Consider the following 23,449-nt stretch of genomic DNA (forward strand, 5'->3'; position numbering starts at 1 on the left):
TATAAAGTATATGCTCTCAACCTCAGAATGACCGCTCTCTTGAAATTTTATGCGTGCAAGGAATTATTATTTATAGACAAACATGGGTTCTAATGGGACAGACACATTCATAATTAGCCTATAAAGGGAGGGTGTCTTTGGACATCCTTATTTTGAAATTATTTGTATAAGTTAAATGACAGATTTCATATGGACACATGTTGTATTCACAAAATGGTCACATGTGGGCTGGGCTGGGGCTGTGGCAACACAAAACAAACCCAAAATTTCTAACAACTTTCAAATTGCACAAGTTCTCCCAAACTTTGCAAAACTTCAATGTGTTCCAAGCTCTCAATTTTCATTCAATTAAACCAATATTTGATTCAAGTATTTATTTTTTTTGACAATATCTTTAATTAAACACATCAGATGTACATGACGCCTGCTTATTGCGTCAACTTCAAGCAAATTTAGTCAAGATCATTGGGGAACGTTTTGGGCATGATGAAAAAGAAAACTAGTTAGAATCTATTAACTTAAAGTTTGTTGATCAATCAATGTTATTAGCTTATAATATATTTTTCTTTTAAATACGTTTACGTTTTTTTAATCAAAACAACAATTAATCACACATTTCGAAGTAAGAAGTCGTCAAAATTCAAGATTCCTTGTTTCAATTAAAATTTTTTAGAATGCCAACAACTGAAATCTTTGCTTCAACAATAAGAACGTCATCCAACACGAAGCCTTTTTCTGGGTCACCAACTTCACTTAACAACATGAAACTCGGATAACCCCAAGAAGCGGATGACTTGCAAAACCAGCGTTCAGCTTCTGCAAAACAGAACCGGAATACAAAACATCAAGAGGTGATAAATAATCTAGGTGAAAGGAATCTCAGGCCTTCGAATATATCAGATATTACCTCTCTCTTGATCAACATCCCCACCTTGATTCTTTACACGAATCTTCTATTTTGCATAAGCAGTCCACCCATCCGGAAGCAATTCAGAATTATGTACTTGGAGAAAAATTGAAAGATTTGTGCCCTTTCCTTCTCCTTGTCCTTTAGGATAGAGTTTTATCTTCCTGAAATCAACCAGCTTGAAGCATTACGTTTAAGTCTTTCTACATGTACAATATATTGATATCTAACCAAAACCCCAATGCATGGCAAGAATGTATGATTAACTTACCAATGAACTTTCCCAATTTTAAAGTAATCCGAGTACAATAGATTCTCACTTATTTCTGAAAACTTTTCAATTGTCCAAGTATGAGTGTTAACGACTGCCGGAGGTTTTATCATCGATAAACATTGATCGTTTGCTGCGAACTTTGGAACATCAAAAACCTCAACTCCAAACACACAAGAATCAAGAAAGAAAAAACCATTTCTAGCATCAGTAAAAGAAGCCAGTGATAAGAGTCTATTAAATCCCCATCTGGTCTTCTTCTCATGAAACCTTGTCCTCTTCCCATCAACATCTTTAAACACATGGATTAACACGAAGGTTGTCAGGTTCATGCTTTTATATGTAACCACGTTAATAACATCAATCAAGGCGTCGACGATTTTACCTTGGAAGGTTATATAATTGTGGTGTATATGATCATAAACACAAAATTTTCCATCAACCCACACTTCCCATCCCTTTGGGAGACTTTCTGCATTACATATTGCCACATATATATATTGAAATGTGATTGCCCCAACTTTCCTCATTTCCATTTGGGTACAATTCTAGCCTCCTAAAAGTTATAAAAAAGTTGCATATGAACATAAAATAGTTGAGAATAGTTGAATATTTAGGATATTGAAAGCTGACCATTTGTAGCCAGCAGCTTCAAAAACATCAGATTCAAACTTAATGGTTTTAGCTTCAGAAAGAAGTGAGAAAGATTCGATCTTCAACATATAATGGGCTGGCTCATTTTTCCCACTATATCTGGACATACGAGCTGCCATGCAAAACTTACTTACCAATCAACAATATATGTAAATATATAAGAAATCTAGCTAAAATACATTTTCTTTCAAACCTTCGGAAGACATTTCAGGAAAAGCATGTGCATTGATTGCATCCATGGTATCATTTTCGATAAGCTTTTCAAAGATGAGTGTAACCACTTCAACAAAAGCTTTTTCCACATTTTTATTGTCCTTGGCAGATGTTTCAATGAAGCCAAGTGATTCCCTCTCTGCAAGTTCCTTTCCAGCATCTGTACAAGTAGTACTGACAAAGTCATTCACTAGATCAGATTTATTCCCAATGAGCATCACCTCAATTTCCCCATTTGCAATTTGTAACTCCTTATACCACTTTTCAGCGTTTTCAAAGGTGGAAAGACTCATAACATCGTAAACAATGAGTGCTCCGTTTGTGCTTAGCACTTCTGTAGAAATATCACTGTAACTACTATTAATCCCAGGAATATCCACAATCTGAACCTTGAAGACCTTTCCATCAACACATACATGTCTAGCAACAATGTTGTTTGTACTTGTGGGTTTTGGGTCGGGTCTGAACTTCCCCCTGGTGAATCGTGAGACTAAGCTAGACTTGCCTACACCAGAGTCGCCAATCAACAACAATTTGACAAGATGATCATGTCCATCATGCGCACTGCAACCAGTCATTTCCATGGGCTAGTATTTGAAAAGACGATTTAGATTGATTTGATATTTGAAAGAGGGTCGTTGGTGATTTATAACTTCCTACTCGACCTTTGAAGTTTCAGTGCACAAACTTATTTGGGGATAAGGGATGTACCATTATCATCTTTGAGTGTTTAATTAATGATAGTAAATGATCTTGGAACGTTTTTAAAACTGTGAATACAGATGGTCACATGAAACAACTTAATCATAATTACAAGATATAAAATATTGAATAAACTATCACCAACAATCTCTATGAAACTAAGTAACTATGAAATATGATAATTTCAACTAGCCAAAAACCTTCACTCCAACAAAGACAAAAACAACCCAACACTATTACGACACCATTATAAATTAAATCTTTAGATTTAATTTAATATTATTTAGTTTTACAGCTGTGAGCCTGTGACTGTATAGTCAAATCTTTACCTATTTCAGAGTTGTGGTTTTTTTATTTGTTGAAGAGATTTTGTCCCAAAAATTCACTTTGTGGAAAGTAAAGATTAGGGCTCTTATGGCTCAACAAGATTGTATGGAGGCTTTGGAAAGAAAACTGAAATTATCAAAATACATGGTTGAGATGTTGAAGAAGGTTATTATGACAAAAACGCATAGTGTTATTCCGTTAAGTTTACGTCATTATGGGAAGTTGTGGATCAAATGATTGTTATTGGGATATAGGAGAAACTCTCATATAATAACGCTCATAAATAAGTTATATCGGAAAAAACTTTTGTACAGTCCATTCAAATGTATGGAAGTACTTAGGTAAAGGATCGTCTTGATATCTTTAATCGTACTATCCTAGATTTACAAGGTGTCAAAGGTAAGATTGATGACGGGGATTAAGCTCTAATTCAGTTATGTTCATTGTCAAATTCATGAGAGTATTTTGTTGATGCCATGTAGTATGGTTGAACAACGGTTACTGTTAAGGATTCTTTGCTTTCTAAAAAAACTAAAATGAAGGTTTCAGTTAGTGAACATGTTTCCGGTCTAGGTCTGTTTTGTAGGCGGAGGAAGAAAAGCGGGAAGAAAGAAAGATGGTGGAAATAATGGAAAGTCGTGTTCCAAATCTAAAGTTTTCGTTAAGATTAAAGGTTATAAATTCAAGAAGATGGGCACTACAAAAGAGACCACCCACAATGAAAGAAATGGAATTTCAAGAGTGAATCAAAGTGTTGTTGATGGCAGTTCTGATGAAGGGGGCAGATGTCAAGTATCGACTATATCCAATGAAAAGTAGCGAACAATAAACATGAATATACAACATAAATAACAAGAAAACAACGAACTCATCTGTAACTAAATAGAACATGCCATTATCAACTGTACAATTAATTCTACGGGTGACATATTCACCAAGAAGGTAACACTCGTCCTCCAATATTCTTCATTTCAGTTTCAGGCTTTGGATTTGAAGCATTTGTGTGAATCTCACAGACCTTGTCAAACAACTCCAAATCCAAATCCTCATCTGGAATTTCATAAAAATAGTCAACAGCTTCTGCAACTGGATCCGGTTTTGGTTTTTCAAGTACCCTTTTCTTTGAACGTGCAGTGCTTGCAACGAAATCATCTTCATCTTCATAACCTAAATCTCCATTTGGGATTTTGTCTAATGTGTTTCTCCTTCTTTTTATGGAATCTGTACTGTTGCTGCTGCTTTTGGTTATGCTTTTGGTTTTATCTGTAGTGTTGTTGTAATGAGCATTTACAGTATCTTCAATGATTTTCAAAACTCGATCCCCATACTTGCTTACTTTTGCCCTGTGTTGTTATCAGCATTTCTCTTATAACTCAAAACAATCATATCTTAATATATATATATATATATATATATATATATATATATATATATATATATATATATATATATATATATATATAAAACAAAAACTGTAAATATACTCTGTTATTGTTAAGCAACTAACTTACTTGCCAATGCCATGAACTTCAAGAAGCTCTTCTTTAGTTCTGGGAATCTTTCTCCCGATATCGTGTAGTGTTTCATTCCTAAAATCAACAAAAGTCAGACGTTTCTTTTTTACTTATAACTTTGTTTTTTTACAAATTTGCCCTTACACGAAAATGTGATGTGCGGAGTATGACATGCCCTTTTCTGATGCTTCCCTGAGTAGATGCGTTCGAAGGAGTCGCAAAGCCGAGTATAGCTTCGCTGAAAGCGCCTGTTGTACAAATATTATAGTTTGGAATTTTATAAAATAATTAAGTAGAAAAAAAAAAAGTCAACATACTGAGTCTCCTTGTGTCTGAGGTTGAGCAGAAGTGTCTAATTGCACAGGGTTTTGTTTTGATGCTGATGTTGATGTTATTGTTGATGTTGATAAGCCTCTTGCTGGAGTTGCATCATTTCTTAAGGACTTGAATGCTTTAACACCAGAAGGAAATCTATAAAGCAACCAAAAAAACCATTAAGCATCTGTTTATTAAAGCATATCCTACATTGATTCACTTATTTCCTACTACAGCATTATACTCTATAAAATCTACCCAGTTATATATAGCATTTAGTTGTTGTAAAAAGAAAAAGATATAAAAAAGAATATGAGATAGGAATAATTTTAGGAGTATGAAATGAAAGAGATGGACCTTAAAGTTATGGTCTGCCGACCTGCAATTAAACTTCCAGCCTTCTTTTCATTTACCTATAAAAAAAAAAATGTTTTCATTTCTTCCTATTATGGCATCAACACAAAGCAATTTTCACTGCTAAAAAAAATAAAAAGGAACAGAAGTAGGATGATATAATAGTATAAAACAGGAATATATATATATATATATATATATATATATATATAAAAGTAGATTGGTATTTTTTACCTTCAAAACCGATGATGCAGATCCATAATCACTTTTCTTTACATCTTCCACAAGAATCTCCTCAACAACAAGATGACGAAGCACACGCGATGCTTCCCCTTTGGCTGCATTTTTTCCAGCTCCATGCAATCTTAATTTATCATGTTTGTACTTTTTAACCTTCATTTTTCCACAAAGTCAACAACATCAAAATCACAATTCACAATTCACAAACAAATGAAACTAAATTACAAACAACAAAATATTGAGAAAATTACAATTTGGCTCATGGAACCCTTGTAGACATCCAAGATATGAGATGCTGAGACTTGCTGCTGTGTTAGTTTGACCAAGTCAACCTGCACATCAAAACAATAAACACATAATTTCTAATGTCACTAGATAAAGAAGTACAGATTAGAATGTATGATTTCTAACCAAGTGTTTTGCGACTTGGGTGACATCTTTTTCCACAAGGGTTTGACTTTTCAAACAATTATCACATGTTTTTCTGCAGTTGAAAGAGTCAAACTTTTCCCCAAAATGGACAAGTTGTAGAAAACGTCTGCAGTCAACATCGTTTTCACAGTAACTGACCTGTAACAAAAAGTCAAATTATTAGAAGCCTCAGCTGTGCAAAAGACGTAAATGCCCTTGTGAACCTAATTATTGAAAACAGCACTAGAAAGATTTTCTAGTACCATTCTTAAAAGGTTTTCTGTATTTGTTTCCAGTATCCTTCCTGAATTTGATGTGCCCATACGAGGAGATGCAAAAGAGGTTTGTTCAGCTCCATAACTAAGCATTAGCTTCACCCGGATCTGTAAATAAAAATATGTGTCAGCATAATAATAATAATAATAATAATAATAATAATAATAATAATAATAATAATAAACAGATCATTGAAAGTACGTTGCTATTTCTTTCACTTAAACTAGATAGTAGGATTTCAGCAATGACTTACATAATCACTATAACTATAATACAACACACAGGAAGAAAGCTGGCCATCTCTTCCTGCACGCCCACACTCCTACATCACAGCTCCATGGAATTCAGCTTTATTATTGACTTTAACTCAACACATACCTTTTTTATAAATTATCTATAAAAATAAAAAAGTAAAAAGTAAAAACTAATACCTGATGGTAACCCTCGATTGATTTAGGAAGAGAATGATGAATCACAAACCGAACATCCGGTTTATTAATACCTTGCAACATAACATTTTTCTTATTCATTATTCATATAAATAATAACCACAACAATTACACTGGATCATAACACTATTCTTATTCATACCCATTCCAAAGGCCACAGTTGCACATATTATATTAATCTCATCTTTACTCCATTGCCTTTGAACTAATGCACGCATATCAGGTTCCATAGAACCATGGTAAAAACCTACTTTGTGCCCATACTCCTGAAAACAATATCTCCACAAATGAATAACTAGATAAATATATATATATATATATATATATATATATATATATATATATATATATATATATATATATATATTCCAAAACTTGTATCTGAAGTCTGAACAACCTTCAACTTCTCAGCAACTTTTTCACAGTCCATCCTTGAAAGACAGTAAATGATTCCACATTCATCAAAATGACTCTTCTTAATGAATTCATGCATCTCCTCAATACATTTTTTTGTCTTGGGAACAACTGAAAACCTGAAATATTAACATAATTACAAGGTCAACCACAGTCAACACATTCTAATTTATAGCATACAATATTTAGAAGTAAATCATACCTTAAGTTTGGGCGATTGAAACTCTGCCTAAAAATAACACAGTCAACTAAACCAAGAGCCTGTACTACATCTTCCTTTACACTGGCTGTAGCAGTTGCAGTTAAAGCCAGTACAGGTACTGTTGGAAATTTTTGCTTCAAAATCCCAAGACCCTGTAGATAATAACACATTTGTTGTCAGTTTAACAATGTAGCATACTTTTTATATAAAAGAAATGGCAATGTACTTTCATTGATTTGTTTGTTATAGCATCAAACTTTTACAGCTTTTGTAATCCATATACATAAAGAAAAAAGAAACAAGCTATAATTGGGTAGATCTTTTAAAGATAATGTAGTCAAAAGCTATCACCTGATAATCTGGCCTGAAATCATGTCCCCATTGGCTTACACAATGTGCTTCATCAATGACAAATCTAGATAGTAATTCTCTTGCATGTATGTTTTCTAATTGTCGTAGCAAAAAGTCACTTCTGCACTCATGTAACAATTAAAAGAGTGATTAGCAATATAATAGTAGGATCGAAAAGGTATTAGTTAAAATGAGTGCACTTCACATGCTTGCATTATTATTTCAAGGAAGTTTGTTTCCAGATTAAGATATATGAGATTGTTGAACTTATCTCTAGTCAAATTTAAACATATTGTATTTTTTTAAAAATAAGATGACCCTACTTTAAGAAGGATAATAGGAACTCACTTTGCCACTTTCTCTGGGGTGACATATAGCAGCTTGTAGTTACAGTTGTCTGAGCAAAGCTCTCTTAGAATCTCTTGTTGCTCACTCCACTCCATAGTGGCACTTAAGTAAGCAGCAGGAATGTTTGCCTATGGTGCAACCAAAAAAAAAAGATAATATAGCATCTTTCTATTTTAAAAAACTCAATATACATCTTGAAAGAAAAAAAAACCAATACAGTGAATGAGAAAATTTTCATATACCTGCAAGAGATGCATTATTTGATCTTGAATCAGTGAAACAAGAGGTGAGATTACCAATGTTATACCAGGACAAATAAGAGCAGGAAGCTGCACAAAAAAACAAAATTCAATAATTATGGAAAATTAATAAATATTTTTAAAATAGGGAAACAAAAAGGGAATGCAGTACCTGATAAGTCAGACTTTTTCCACCTCCAGTTGGCATTAAAACAAAAACATCCTTCCCACTCATTGTGGCGTTAATCACTTCTCTTTGGTTAGGTCGGAATGAGTGATTCCCAAACACCTTTTTGTTATTAGCCTAAGAGCAGAATAAAAAGACGATTATACCCCTAATTCATGTTGGTGGTAAATGGTGATTGTCACACTCACACTGTCACACATACCTCCATCTCTTTGGTCCATGGAAAATCTCGCTTACTCCAGTTCTTGTCATCAGAACCTTCAATGTAATTGACTTCCACATACTTTGGAATGTATGGTTCCCTCTCTACAGGAGCTGAAGAAACACTGACATTACTTACTGATGAATATGATACTGATGGTGAATTCCATCTATTATTCTCATTATGCATGTAAAATTGATCATCAAGTCTTGTAGCATCAATTCTTGAAGCAAATGTTGGAGGAGTTTCATACTGAAAAGATCTAGTGGCAGCAGTATTTGGTGTGAAGTTTGATTTGGGTCCTTCATGATCAACCATTCTAGATTGAAGATGTTTCTCAAGCTGTTGGATTTGCTTATTCAGCATTATCCTGTTATAAGAAAACAAATATCAGGTAACAACTAACAAGTCTGATATTGTTGTCAATGAGGGCGCAAATAAAAGCAAATAGAAAAAGATGGGAAAACAAATGAATGTGTTGATTCACTTGTATATTGCAATAGCAACGTACTTTCCATTTATTTATCTATTATAGCATCCTACTTTCATTTCCCTTTTTTAAACAGTATGTTGTTGTAATCGTTAGTTTGTTACAAAATTCTAAGAAACTCAGTGGAACTATGTTATCAATTTATAGTTTCTTTTGATAAAAACCAATCAAAACCAACCTGCTGCTTACTGGTTCTACTTTTTAAAATGCTTCTAAAAGTACCAAACTTCTCATTGATTCTAGAATTAAAAATAAATAAATAAATAACTGATTATAAGACTGCATTTTTATTTTCAGAAGGCAGAAAAGGAAGGATACCTATCTTGGCGAAGCTTCTCTATTTGATCTGAATTCAGGTCAACATTGTCAAGTAGATCATTTGATATTGAAATGAGCATGTCCTTCATTATTTGCAAATGATTTGAAGCTTCAGGACAAAGTCCTAGCTGAACCAATTTTAAAAGTTAGGCATAAAATTAGAGTCCACCACAGAACTATCAAAGATCAAAAGTTTAATGATTTGAGATACTTACCTTAAAACCATGACTGCATTCCACACATAGTTCTGGAGGCAAACTTATGTCATCATGTCTTGAAATGCTAGCTGGATTGACAGGTGGAAACTTCAAGGTTGATGATGGTGGTGTGCAAGATGACTGGTAGTGTTCAGAGACTATTTGATCCAAAACAAGATTCTGAAAATTGAAGTTGATTGATGATGCAATTAAACAACTTTAAGATACATTGTTTATCAAGGCCTTATTTAGTAGCATGAATTACCAGAAGGATATCATCATCATCATCAATGCCACCAGTGTCAGTTTCTTGAAACCCTTTGAAGTGGCCTGCATTTGTACCATAGTTGTGTATGCCATAACCTGAATTTGTGGCATTGTTGTATGATGCATTCATATTTCTTCTAGAAGCTTCCATGGGATTTGATGCATAACCACCATGATTTGTGGCATTGTTGTATGATGCATTCATATTTCTTCCAGAAGCTTCCATGGGATTTGATGCATAACCACCACTAAACATAGTTCCAAGCCTTCCAGAAGCTTCCGCCACATATGTTTCATTTGATTGGTGTGCTTGATTTTGTCCCAAATTTTTGTTATTCACATTAGAGGAAAATTGTTGGGTAGGTTTTCTAACATCTTGAAATGAAGCAGAAGTAGAACCACCATTATTAGCCAGTGGTCTGCTTTTACCAGGTTTTATATAATTCCTAGAAGACAACTTGAGGTTGGAAAGAGCTTGCCAAGCCTGTAAAAGCTTATATATCAGTTGACCAAACAGTTATAAGATATAAAGACATAAAAGATGACAATGTAAATTAAATAAAAAAGTGTTACCTTGTCAACATGTTGACTTTGTGAGTTTGTAACATTTTGAAATTGGGAAGAAAGTGATCTACAACAAATGAAAAACAGTGAAGTCCCAAACATGATATCACGGAAAAGAGCAAATTATAGAAATAGAATTAGTTTCAGTAAATCATGGAAACTGTACCTTACAGCTGCTGACATGGCTCCTTCAACACAAGGTTTTTGTGTTGACAAAGAGAAAAGGAAACTTGATTTCAAGAATTTATCTTGGTTTGAAAAATTATCATGTGCTTTGGCATGTTGAGACCAATTGTCCCTTGTAGGCTTGTCCACATGATTAGAACCTCCACCAAAGTTGTTTCTACTGAGATTAAACCACAGGAAATAAAACAAATAAGAACAAAAAGAAAAAGATGATTGTCATCAAACAAAATTATAAAGAGAAAAATGAACCGGAGTTCTTACTTCATATGGTTTGCCTCTGTCATTCACTAACATGTTCATCTAGAAACAAGCACATTCCCCCATCTTATAAAACAATAAATGAGATACAGCCCTTGATGCCAATTTGAAATGATATCTATAAACAGACAGAAGAGATGACAAACACAAATGTAAGATGAATAACAAAAAAAAAAGTTTCACTGATGAACAGCCAGAGCAAAAATGTAAGATTGTTTGAACATGAGCATGAAAACATCCAAGAATGACACATGCTTTTGCAACTACTGTAGGATTACACTAGCAAGCAAGACACAAGTAGCAATTGGTGTAATTTTCCTCAAAGTCTATAAAAGAGATATACAAAAGACATAACTACTGTCGTAGTGAAAATGGTCATTGTAAAGAGAACTATCCAGTAGAGAGAAATTAGTTCCAAGTTCAAACCATATTTCGCAATCAAACAGCACAGATAGACACAGATAGACTGTTTATCAATGTACATTAGTGTTCTCGGGTCCCTTTATGATCGACTTACTGTTTGTTGACTGTCTAGATGAAAGGACACTTTAGAAAGATTTTCCAAAGAACGCTAAGATGACATTGTTTCGGATTCTCAGCTACATTCATGCTAAATGACTCCAAATTGAGCTATATCGGTTCTATAAATCATTATGATTGCCTAGGTTATATTAACTACTTAAATACCATTTCAACACTTAATTTATGAATAACAAACAGACCAGTGTAAAAAAATAAGCATTTCCGGAAGTATAGCTAGTGATTAGTTTTGAAATCCTAAACAACCTGAACATCCAGGACCTCATGGTGCATGCATTTGTGGTGTATTCACTGGAGATGAAAGGTACCATATGACCTAACATTGATACATAGAAATGAAAAATAAAATAGGATGAGAGAGAATAACCTAACCGCTGGAAATATAAATTTAATCGATGAAAGCTTCAGTCGGAAATGATAGTCTGGCGGCGGTGTTGCTGGCGTTCGCGTTAGCTGGTGGAGTAATAGAGAGAGAGGGGGAGATAGAGAACTAAAATTCTTTGAAATCGAAGAGCGGTGCGAAGTGGCGGGATATTTGTGGGTCGTGATTAGGGCGCGAATCATCACTCCGGTTTCAACCCGACCCGCATCCTGTTTGGTTCCACTTCGACTTTTTATGAGCATTCTTAGAGTAGTCGGTATGGGCAGCCGACAACGTCGTCGTGACGGGGAACACCCCCCAACTCGTTACATCTCGTCGAGCAGTTCTCGTGGGCGTCATAACGAATTGAAACGGGCATTATTTTACCGTTTTTTTTTTACCGTTTGAAAACGGTCGAAATTCATTTTTAAAAAAAAAAACGTTTTTATCTTTTTACCTATATATATATATATATATATATATATATATATATATATATATATATATATATATATATATATATATATATATATATACTCTTTTTAATTTAAATTTTACATATCTTTTTAAAATCCTCTCTATATTTTCTACACTTTGTTAATCAAAAAATTGAGCAAAACCCAAACACTTTCCCTTCATCATCAAACCCAAACACAACCTCGCCTCTCATATTTGCAGGGTATGAAAATTGTTTCAACCTTTTGTCGTCTCAAGGTTCACCACAAATACCAGACCAAGGTGCCGCTTTCAATCCCGCTTCACCGCCACTGCAATTTCCCAACTCACCTTACGTTCAACAAAATCAATTTGGTCAAAACCCAAATTTACAACAAAATCTTTTCTCTACTTTTGGTTCGATGCAACAAACAACCAATCAACCGTCGTCTACAACACAACCATCAGTTCAAGTGGAAGCGGGAAGTAGTAAGAAAGGGAAATGGAAAGGAAAATCAAAAGGGAAATCAATAGCAGTGGAATCTGAAAATGCAGACATTCCACAATGGCGGACACCGGAGGAGGAATACGCTTTGACGGCGGCTTGGTGTGCTACTTCAAAAAACAAACTTCGCGGAAATGGAATGAAAAAATGAGCTTATTGGGGGGCGGTGTTCGACAAGTTTCACGCTATTTTAAAGAAAAATTTGTATCGCAACAACAACATGTTGAGCAGCAAATGGGGTATGATAACTAAGCGGTGCAGCAAACTCAACGGTATTTACAACCGACTTGAGACGCAACAACAAAATGGAACCAACGACTTTGATTTGTTCAAATCGGCTAAGGAACAATATCGGGTCGAAATGGGTCATGTTTTCGACTTTGAAAAATCATGGGAATTGTTGTGAGCGGATCCAAAGTGGAATAAAACGCCTACATCGTCGGAGGTTCAATCCAAAAGGTTTCACAATTCTAGCTCGGTCGACGTGTCGGACGCACGGACTAACATGGACCTAAATGCCGATGATGATGAGATCCCGGATGATATCCAAGAGATATCCCCACCACGACGACCGCCAGGACGCGACAAAGCGAGGCGCGCTGCAAGACATGAGGAGGAGGTGGAGACGAGAGCAAAAGATGTGGCGGAAATGAAAACCAAATTCGAAGAACACAATTTATTAATAAAAGAAAAAAATGAGTTGAAACGTCGTCATTTGGAGTTCCTAAAAAGGCAAGCATGGGAGAAGCATGAACAAAAAGAGAGGGAACTGATGACACATCGGTAGTCAATTCTTCGGACAAGCGAGGAGAGTTTAGCGTCTGCTGATCTAGCGGTGCTACAAGCGATGAATGAACAAATTAGGAAAAAATATTTGGGTTAATTAGGATTGGTGTGGTTTTAGTAGTAATTTGAATGGTATTTTAGTTATTAATTTAGGTTTAAAATTATGTTTTTTTAATTGTAATCGGAATTTTAGATTTTAAATATTATGTCTTTTTTTTTGTTTTTAAAATTATATGTTTTATAAAAAAATATATTAGTTATTAAAAAAATAAAAAGAAGAAAAACGAAAGCAAAAAAAAAATAAGTAAAAATAAAAAAAAAAAAAACGAAATAGTAAAAATAAAAATAGAAAAAATAAAAATATTTATTTTCAAAAAGTTGGTGTTGCATCTTGTTGCCAATTTATTCACTTGGTGTCATAACAACATTAGCTTAGATGGCATATGAGGTGGCACAACTCGGTGTTGCACCTTGTTGCCCACACCCAATGCTCTTAGAGGATTATAAAAATTAAACAAAGGGGTTTAGGTTTGAGTAATCATTAGTAATTAAACTTGTTTGTTTTTGTTTATTTTAGTCATCCTAATCGGGAATAGTCGATGTATAATACGACGTTGTCAAGGTTATAATTAGTCACTGAATTTTTCTAAGTGTTTTATTTTACTCATTATATTTTGTTTAAGGTATCATTAGTCATTGAACTTGTTTTTTTTTTTCATTTTAATCACTATGTTTTTTATTATCATTTACAAGAAATTAAAAAACCACTATTTTTATCTTTTTATCCACAACTAAACTTATTATATCAATCACTTTTAGTTTAAATTGTATGGATAATTTGTATGCTTTATCGTAGCTTGTACATTTAATCCTTAACTTTTTTAACTCGAACGGTCTTAATGGATTTAAAAATATTATTTTGCCCGTATCCACCACATCGTTCTTGTCGTCGGTAAACGCACCCACTTTACCATAAATAAGTAGTTACACTTTGGGTAACCCTATAAGAAGTCTTTGTATCAGATGGCCCGAAGTTTTAGCGGCAGACACAAACTTATTATGTTTGTATATTGTGGTTGTGAATCTCTCGTCATATATTATATAGTTTATAATAATCTTTAAAGTAGTATTAAAATCATTACAATAAATCTCGTACTAGAAAACATCATAAAACATAAAATATTTTTTAGCCGGAAAATAAATTGTCAACAAAGTATATTACATCATCACAATCAATATAATTAACAATAGAAAATTCATGAAATAACCAAAATTGAGGGGGTGTTTTAAGCATTTAACCAATAAAATTTGAGTTTTGGAAAAATGATCACGAGATCCGCAAAGGGGGCTATGCGGATCTCTTTAAACCTCTGAGGAACGATGAATAATATCGAGTAATTGACATAGTTACACTAAAAGACAAAAAATATTGTCACACCCCCGAAACAGACGGCGGAAACGTCCGAGGGCTCGCGTGACTTAAATTGAAATATCATCACAATGAATATACATCAAACATAACATAAACATCACCATGATTTAAATATATTACAACTGACATTGTTCACATCAAGTACATTGTCTAAATATTACATTTCCATAACATAAATTGTTTGAGAGTTTTCAAAACATAACATTCTAACACACCTTGTATTGTTCTTCAGTTTATATGTTACCTGGAAATACAAGTTATTTTGTAAACGTCAACATAAAGAATGTTGGTGAGTTCATAAGCAGGTTTGATATGAAAATGTTTTGTGTAGTTTATAAAACCTAGAAAATCCGATATTTTCTGAAATGTGACAACCGTCAATTTCCAGTCAACTAAAATCAACAAGTCAAATCGATCGACTCAATTAGCCAATGAGTACTAGGGCTTACGTTACTTAATTACTAAACAACTCGCTATTCTAATGAGAGATCATAAATCGAAAGTTCGTACATCTAGATTTCCTTAACCTAAAACTATGGTAAGTAACAAACCAAACCGATAAAACAATGTTGCATACTCATTGGGAGTGTGTAAGATCCTTAAACATGGCTTAACGGTGCTTACGAACCTTGAGTTACGGAGCCAAACACTCACAAATGGCACACACGAAACCTCTCTCAATCGTTTTCACTCAATCTCTCTTTGTATGAGAAATCTCTCCAAGAATGTGTAATCTCTCCCAAATCTCTCTTTGTATGAGAAATCTCTCCAAGAATGTGTAATCTCTCCCAAATGTCTCTTTGTATGAGAAATCTCTCCAAGTATGTGAAATCTCTCCCAAATCTCTCTCTGTATGTGAAATATCTCCAAGATTGTAAAATCTCTCCAAAATCTCTCCCGAAACCTCTCTTGAATTTTTTATAATCAATTGAGGCATCCCGATACTAGGCTTGATAAGGAACCACTCAAAGAAGGAAAAATCTTGAAAAATTACCCTCTAGGACCAAATCCTCCCCATAAGGGTCAAGTCCTCTTGGATCCGAGGCCCCTTGAGCAACCGCAGTCTTCGGACCGCAATAGGGTGCAGCCGCAGCAAGCTGACCGCAACCAGCGAGCCGCAGCAAGCCGGCCGCAGCCAGCGAGCCGCAGCGATGTGAAGCCCGCATCCAAAGTTGCTTTCGGTTCTAGCTACCCCGACCGCGGCGCCTTCCTTCTTCGACCTCCGCATCCACAACTAAGCTCCTCCCTTCGGATACTCCTCAGCAGCCGAGCCACTTCGGTTCCAAGGCTGCTGATGACCGCAATCTCGCCCAGACTTCGGATTTCACCCTTTTTCACCCCATTTTTGACTAATTCTCCATTTTAAGTCCGTTTTTAATTATTTTAACGCGGGATTTTCTCCAGAACTCATATTTTAACATATAAGACCCTAGATATTCATAAATTGAGCATATTTTCATAGAAATAATTATTTAAAAATAAAATCTTTTAAGTGAGATCTTGAGGTGGAGTGTGAATCTTGCCATAATATTTTGCACAAACTACCACCCCATGCCCATTCCTTTGACCAATCCTTGTACTCCTCTCTACTCCTAGTCACTTCAAGGCATTACCCCTCTCTTTTCCCAGCCACCCAAGCCCAAAAGAGCTGAAGAATCCTCTTTCACTCTTCACTTCACACATTTTCCTTATTTTCACCAAGAAGATCAAACAACCTTTTCTCTCAAAACTTCTCCCTCAAATTCAAGATTCAAGGCTGATTATCAAGCTTTCTCACACTCTTGATAAGTATAATTTATCCTCTCTATGATTATTCCACTTCCATTTTTCTCAAATCAATGATTCCTTACACAAACATCATCACATTCTTGTTAGATCTTCGAATCTTCAAGTGATTCTTCAAGTGTTCTTGAGTTGAACACTTCTCTTCTTCAACACTCATCTACTGAAACCACTCAAGGTGAGTTCATACCCCTGTAATTTCATGTTTTCTCAAGTTTTTAGGGGGAGGGAGTACAAGTTAAAACACCAAGAACATAACTAAATTTTTTTCTAACAACTTTCATCAAAAATGTTGGACTCCATTCACGGACTGTTTTGGGAAACTTAAACATTTTTGCTTTCAAAACTGTTTTAGGTGCAAGTAGCTCCAGTTCTTAGCTTTAAATTTACTACTTGCACATCTCTATATGATTTTTATACAATTTATGGTGATTTTTACAAAACTTCCTATCATTTTAAATACCAATCCGGATCAGTCTGTGATTATGGACTTTTTCACCCAAGTTGGAGGTCATTAAAAATCATGATAAAAATTATGCATAAACTAGACACATTTTGGGAACTCCCAGAATTTACGGATTTAGTTTTTGACTTCGTATAATTTTTCTATGACTTTTCTAAAACAACGCAGAAAGGTTAAAAATTAGTTAACATCTTATAACTTTCATAACACTTTGTATTATGTTGAGCAAAGTGTATAACACTAAGTTCTAAATATTGAATGTGTTTCCTTGTTAGTTTATCATCATAAACTGAAACTTGGTCATTCATGATAAGATTATTCAATCATTTAGAACATGTATATTAAGCTATAATAAGCATAGTTAATGGATTCATAACACTAATGCATTTTCATGAAAGAGTTCTTATACATTACAAACGTTTTGGATAAACTATAATAGGTATAGTTTATGTATCATTTACTTTTCAAAACTAGTTATCAAAGGTTTTCAATTTAGTTCACGTAAATCTGTTAATGAATAAATTTGTGAGTCACTCTCTTCGGGTTACTTCCAAAGTAACCAATTCAAAAAGTCCTGTAAACCGTAACCAGAGTCTCTTGTAGGGAGAACGTGATAGTTGTATATAAATCTATATTGGGTTTGACAACCCCACACCCGAGCTGCTTGCAACAGCTAGACCGGCAGGTCTGTGGTGACAAGTGTCATTTAACGGCGACGCCTGAAGAACATCGCATTACGAGGCCGTCTAACTCAAGTATGGTTATGATAGCTCACATGTGGTATTAACAAATCATAAAATTTACGGCTTCTAACTTTAAATTAGCGAGTTATGTCGATTTAGCTCACTGAAATTACTTTAAGTATGGAAAAATACTTGTACGCCTTCATATCAAAAAGGGTTTTATGTCGATTTAAAATCATTTTTTATATCAATAATTACAGATATTGTTGTATATTTTTCAGTGTTGGTATTTAAGACTACACATCATTCATTACGGGAGTTTTCTCAAATCAGAAAGGGTTTTACGCCAATTTGAAACCACATTTATATCTTTAAGTATGACAAATACTTGTTCATTTTCGGTCCTGGTATTTAGGACCACATAACTTTTATAAGGAAAATATTGGATTTTTCTTGGTAACATACATCTCTTTACAAAGGTCGATTTTCAAACTCTTACTATCAAAAGCTTATGAACTCACCAACATTGTGTTGACACTTTTTTTTCAAAACTACTTGTATTCTCAGGAATTCAGTGAAACAGGAAATCAACAACGTTCTGAGGATGGGACGATAAATCGTCAAACAGTTCATTTTGTCATCATAATGTAGTTTATTTGAAATATGTAAACATATACATTGGTGTAATTTTTTCAATTATATTTATGATTGTTGTATTTACTTTGAGCACTATTATACACGTTGTTGTGATACTATACATGAAGTCCTCCACCCCCGGACGTTTCTGCCATCCTTGGTTTGGGGGTGTGACATGAAACGACAATTGTTTATACAAAAAGTGTGAAGATCCATAGGTATGTGCATGAATGATTTCAAAACGTGTATAAATGAGAAGTTTTGCATTATAGTTATTAAAAGTACAAGTGAATAATGTTGATTTTCCCGAAAAACCCGATGTTTTCTGATAAAATAGTATGATCGTTTCGTATTATTATATCGTCACAACGAATGACTATGATTTCCCTTGATTACTTATATGGTATTGGATCTTTATGTGAGTCGTTATAACCATGCATGATAATGACTAGTTCGTATGTCTTGGTATTCTAGTGAACGTCGGAATTGATCTTAAGATTTTGTCACCCTAGATTGGCCGAGTCTAACTGTAGCGAACAACTTAGGTGTGGGGGGGTCACCCCCGTATAGATCTATACACAAACTTTCGCTCTCCCTCCAGGAGACTTTAATTATAACCACATACTACAATCGACACTTAATGGTGTCGCCCGTTATTACTCACCTAATCCAAATGAATATGATTCTTGATTAACGACCTGATTTTTGGTTTACTTAAATAGAATGTAAGCCTAACAGACGCGGAGAAGAGGACAACAAGGTCCCACTAATCGCGTATGTTATCTAAGGCCGTCGAGTATACGGATGGCGCGCTGGCCTACTTCGCATATGATTTATTTGGACCATGCTAGCAATGTTAGTGGGCCACTGAGGCTCAACAGCATGTAAATGCCATTGAGGGTCCCTTAAGAGTGTAATTGGGTCATAGGAGGCCCAATAAACATGTATTATTATTGTTAGGCCCATAAGTCATGTTAATGGGTCACAAAGGCCCGATAGGCATGATTGGAATCTTTCAAGCCCAACAATTTGAATATTTACTTGTTTTAGGTGTAGTATTGTCGGAAAGTCTGATTGAACAATTGTTAAATCGCAACGGCACGAAGTTTGTCAATTGTTTTATAACGATATTTAAATTTATGAAAATATATGTATATTTTTCATTCTAAATTCATAAGTTATAATTTGGTAGTTTTGACCCAATATCTCAATAATAAAATAATTGACTCAAAAATATTAGTTTGGCCTATTCATCCTTTCTTTAATAAAAATGACAATTTTAGTCCCTTTTTATAAAAAAAATAACATTTTAGGTCCTTAAACTATTTTTCTTGACATTTTGGCCCAAGACTTATTTAAATAATGTTTTCAGCCCAATGTTTACTTTTTGGTAGTTTCAGCCCCTTTAGTAACAAGATTTTCATTTATAATCCAAACTTTTCGCAACTTTTACAAATTTGACCCAAAATCCAAAAAACTTTACATTTTTAATCCTTTTTGGCAGAAAGGGTCATTTTAACCCCTGAAAAAGATTTATTTATTTTTCTACCCACTATTTTGAGAAATTTACCATTTCAGCCCCTTAAAACCTATATTTTTCGCAAAGTTGGGCCTATGGGCCGAAAAGCCCAAAATTTTAGCCCAATAGGCTACAATTTACATTTTTAGTCCTTTGAAAAGCATAATGTTCATAAAAACTTCTATTTTAACTGTTTGACCCTTTTGATCCTTGTAAAAGTCGTAAATGACAACTTTTTCCCAACTTTTGTTTATTTGACAAAAATAGTCCAAAATGAGTTATATGTTGTAACATGCTTATTATAACCTTATATGATAATTTTTCTTAACTTGTTAAGTGTAATACATCCTAGATCACATATTTTTCCTCCATGAACTGTAGATCTCGAAATATCTTTCATTTTTGGCACATATTTACCACAAACACAAGAAATCACACATAACATACAAATACACATAGATCTACACATTTTACTTGTATTATCCCCCATAAAACATGTGAAAACCGAAAATAGAGGGGGTATGAACTCACCTTGCTTAGTTGTTTCGTTTTTTGAAGAAGATAAGAATAAGACTTTTGGTCATAGCAACACTTGATGTGGATCTCGAACTTGAGGTGATTCAAGAAGTGATATGTGCATATTTAGTTCATATTAAGTATAGATTTTTATTCATTTATTAGCTAAATTATTGCATTTTATGGACAAAATGTACTTAAAAGTGGTTGAATTATATTTTCAGTCCAAAAATGAAGCTCGGAAGCAAAAGGAAGCAGGAGAAGCGGTTGAGAGCTCGATAATGGAACAAAGAATAAAAAACACTAAAAATAACACCTACTCGGCGAGTATGGTCGACTACTCAGCGAGTCCAAGCGAAGATTCGAGAAGATAAAGACTCGGGATCCCGGAGACTTATCACAATACAGGGACTGAGAGATGGACTCGACGAGTCGGCACCCGACTCGACGAGTCGATTCGTATATATAAAGATAACTCCTCAGAACGATGGGGGGGAATTCTGGAACGATTCAGAAGAGTTCAGCTACGATTAAGAAGTCAAAAAAACCCTAGAAGACGAAGTTATAAGTTAGAATTCAATTCCGAAGGAAGAATTGAGGCAAATTTCATCACTCTACTTAGTCTTTTGTTTTGTCATTATGGTTAAACAATTAGATTATGTTTGTTTGCTGTTATTTACTTCAATTATGAGCTAAAACCTTTAGACTTCTGTTTGGGGATACAAAATTGATACTATGGTTTGATTATTGGTGGGATTAATTCTAAGTTGGTGATTTTTGTTATTTTAGCTTGCTAAAGAACCTTGTGTGTGAATAATAATTAATTTTCTGTTAATAGGAAGATAGTTGATTAGCATGAACATCTATTGATTATCAACCTCATATGCTATGTGACCACTTTATCATATGTCTATGATTAATGAACATGAAACTAGAGTTAATAAGAAAATTGAGTAAATTCATGTGCAAGCTTGTGTGATGACCATCAACGAGAAGTTAATTAAAAGATTAAATTAGTTAACTATTGAAAGTCTAAATTAACCCGAATAATTAATCTAGTGAATTTAATTAAATTAGACAACTGACAACTGTTTAATTTAGTTTAATATCTAAGGATTAGTGTAGTGAATGCGAATCTAGTCACTTGAATCGGTAACCAACAAAAGAATTAATCCATTGCACCATTACCTTGAAATCAACCATAGGATCAATTGAGTTGAACTAAACAGAAGTTCCTTCCCATTATTGATCTAGTTAATTCTTTGTTTTTCTAACTTTTAGATTAAGCAATAGTTAGTAAGTTTTCTAGTCTTGTAAAACTAGAGAAAACCCCCTATTTATTAATTAATTTAGATAGTTTTTAGTTTTAATTTGACGTTCCCTGTGTTCGATACCCTACTTATTTAACTATACCACAATTGATAGGTTCACTGCCTTTGTGTGTTATTTTATAATTGAAAGTAGGTTTAAAACTAAGTGAGTTTGCACACATCAAGTTTTTGGCGCCGTTGCTGGGGAACGGTTTTAAAATTAACATTAAATTCTAATTTAATCGATCATTTGTGTGGGATTTATCTTACACAAAGTTAATTAAAAGGTAATTCAGTAAGTAGAATAAGTTTTAATAAAAATCTGTTTTTAAAGTAACTAGAAATTTTTTTTGTTTTGTTTTTGCCTTGAACTCGCCGAGTGCACTCGTGCCGACTCGGCGAGTACATCGTTGTTTACAGCTTTAATTTTTTATTTTATTTTTGTTCTTTTTACGCGTTTTCTGTTTTTTTTACAGTTGTTTCATGACCCGAGGATCCGATACACCTCTAGTCCCTCCTCTTGAAGACCCGGAATCCGCACTAAGGAGGAGCAAAGGCAAAACCGTTGGAGAAACCGCTTCTTCAAAGAACTCACCACTCAAAAACCTCAAATCCGTTTTCAGCAAGAAGAGGAGCAGCAAAACAGGAGCATCCAGTGCCTCTTTGACAATCGGAGACCCAATTCAAGAAGACACCGAGTACGAGACCGAGGAAGAAGAAGAACCCACATACGAGCACGAATCCGAGTTTGAAGACGATTTAGCTATCACTATGGCTAATATCGATGAAGTCCCCATGGGGGAATGGAAGAAGAGGATGCGCGATGACACCGGACCGGGACTTGTGCAGCCCGCAATTCCCGCAACCGCTACTTTCGAACTAAAAGGCCATATTCTCGCTCTACTCAAGGAGATTCTTTTTTATGGGAAGGATCACGAAGACGCTTACAAGCACTTGGACGAAGTGAATGATGTGGCTGACTACTTCAATGTACCGAATGCTCCACGCGAGACCCAGCTTCTTCGCATGCTCCCAGTCACGTTCAAAGGTGCTGCAAAGGATTGGCTAAAGTCACTTCCTCCCGGATCGGTCACCACATGGGGCAAGATGAAAGAAGAGTTCATAGACCACTTTTGCCCGCCCTCCAAAATAGTCAAGCTAAAGAAAGCCATTGCCAACTTCGAGCAACAACCCGAAGAATCTCTTTATGAAGCTTGGGAAAGATACAAGAACTTGCTTAGAAATTGTCCACACCATGACCTCAATAGCCAACAAGAGGTCTCCATTTTCTATGATGGAGTCAATGTCACCACAAGGCAACTGCTCGATTCTCAAGGCCCGCTCACAAAGAAGGCGCCCCCAGTAATCAAGGAGTTAATTGAAGAATTCTCTAAGCACTCTAGAGAATACCACAATCCAAGAAATGAAGTAAGTCGGGGGGTAGTGAACTCGTCAAATGATAGCATGGCGGCGGTGATAGCTAAGCTCGATAGTCTAGATAAAAGAATGACAAAAATGGATCAAACAATCCATGCTATTCGGGTTGGATGTGAAAATTGTAGAGGGCCCCATCTCACAAAGGATTGTGATTTGGATGAGAATGGAAACAAGAAGGCTCAAGTATT

General features: G+C 34.7%; 1 protein-coding gene and 1 non-coding gene across 5 annotated transcripts; both read right to left on the reverse strand.

Moving 5' to 3' along the window:
* Positions 1-3,847: 3,847 nt before the first annotated feature.
* LOC111888247 (ATP-dependent DNA helicase Q-like 4A) lies at positions 3,848-11,917 on the reverse strand. 4 transcript variants are annotated; one of them, XM_042898252.2, is made up of 26 exons: positions 11,764-11,917; positions 10,860-10,974; positions 10,579-10,755; positions 10,422-10,479; positions 9,847-10,332; positions 9,600-9,761; positions 9,385-9,512; positions 8,577-8,946; positions 8,360-8,491; positions 8,191-8,277; positions 7,949-8,076; positions 7,601-7,721; positions 7,250-7,401; positions 7,031-7,166; positions 6,776-6,899; positions 6,616-6,686; positions 6,438-6,506; positions 6,172-6,291; positions 5,909-6,067; positions 5,749-5,829; positions 5,492-5,650; positions 5,261-5,316; positions 4,906-5,059; positions 4,733-4,836; positions 4,586-4,663; positions 3,848-4,417 (listed from the first exon to the last, which is right to left on the reverse strand). In XM_042898252.2, exons 2-26 carry the CDS (start codon positions 10,880-10,882, stop codon positions 4,006-4,008), a joined length of 3,747 nt encoding a protein of 1,248 aa, XP_042754186.1. In that variant the 5' UTR covers positions 10,883-10,974; positions 11,764-11,917; the 3' UTR covers positions 3,848-4,005. The 4 variants fall into 4 exon arrangements, with proteins under 4 accessions (XP_042754186.1, XP_023740144.1, XP_023740145.1 ...); XM_023884376.3 differs by having other exon boundaries at positions 10,579-10,758; XM_023884377.3 differs by having other exon boundaries at positions 11,769-11,911.
* Positions 11,918-22,979: 11,062 nt separating this feature from the next.
* On the reverse strand, positions 22,980-23,086 carry LOC111888250 (small nucleolar RNA R71). Its single transcript, XR_002849130.1, has one exon. It is a non-coding gene; the product is annotated as a small nucleolar RNA R71 (small nucleolar RNA).
* Positions 23,087-23,449: the final 363 nt, after the last annotated feature.

This window comes from Lactuca sativa, chromosome 9, assembly GCF_002870075.4.
Source record: "Lactuca sativa cultivar Salinas chromosome 9, Lsat_Salinas_v11, whole genome shotgun sequence".
NCBI lineage: Eukaryota > Viridiplantae > Streptophyta > Magnoliopsida > Asterales > Asteraceae > Lactuca > Lactuca sativa.

Excerpts from the sequence above, each read along its gene's own strand:
- LOC111888247 (XM_023884376.3), bottom strand. The coding sequence starts at position 10,882 with ATGACAGAGGCAAACCATATGAA. Across the intron at positions 9,513-9,599 it reads AATGCAGTCATGGTTTTAAG|CTAGGACTTTGTCCTGAAGC; the intron begins GTAAGTATCTCA and ends AAATTGGTTCAG. Across the intron at positions 5,830-5,908 it reads CCCAAGTCGCAAAACACTTG|GTTGACTTGGTCAAACTAAC; the intron begins GTTAGAAATCAT and ends TTTGATGTGCAG.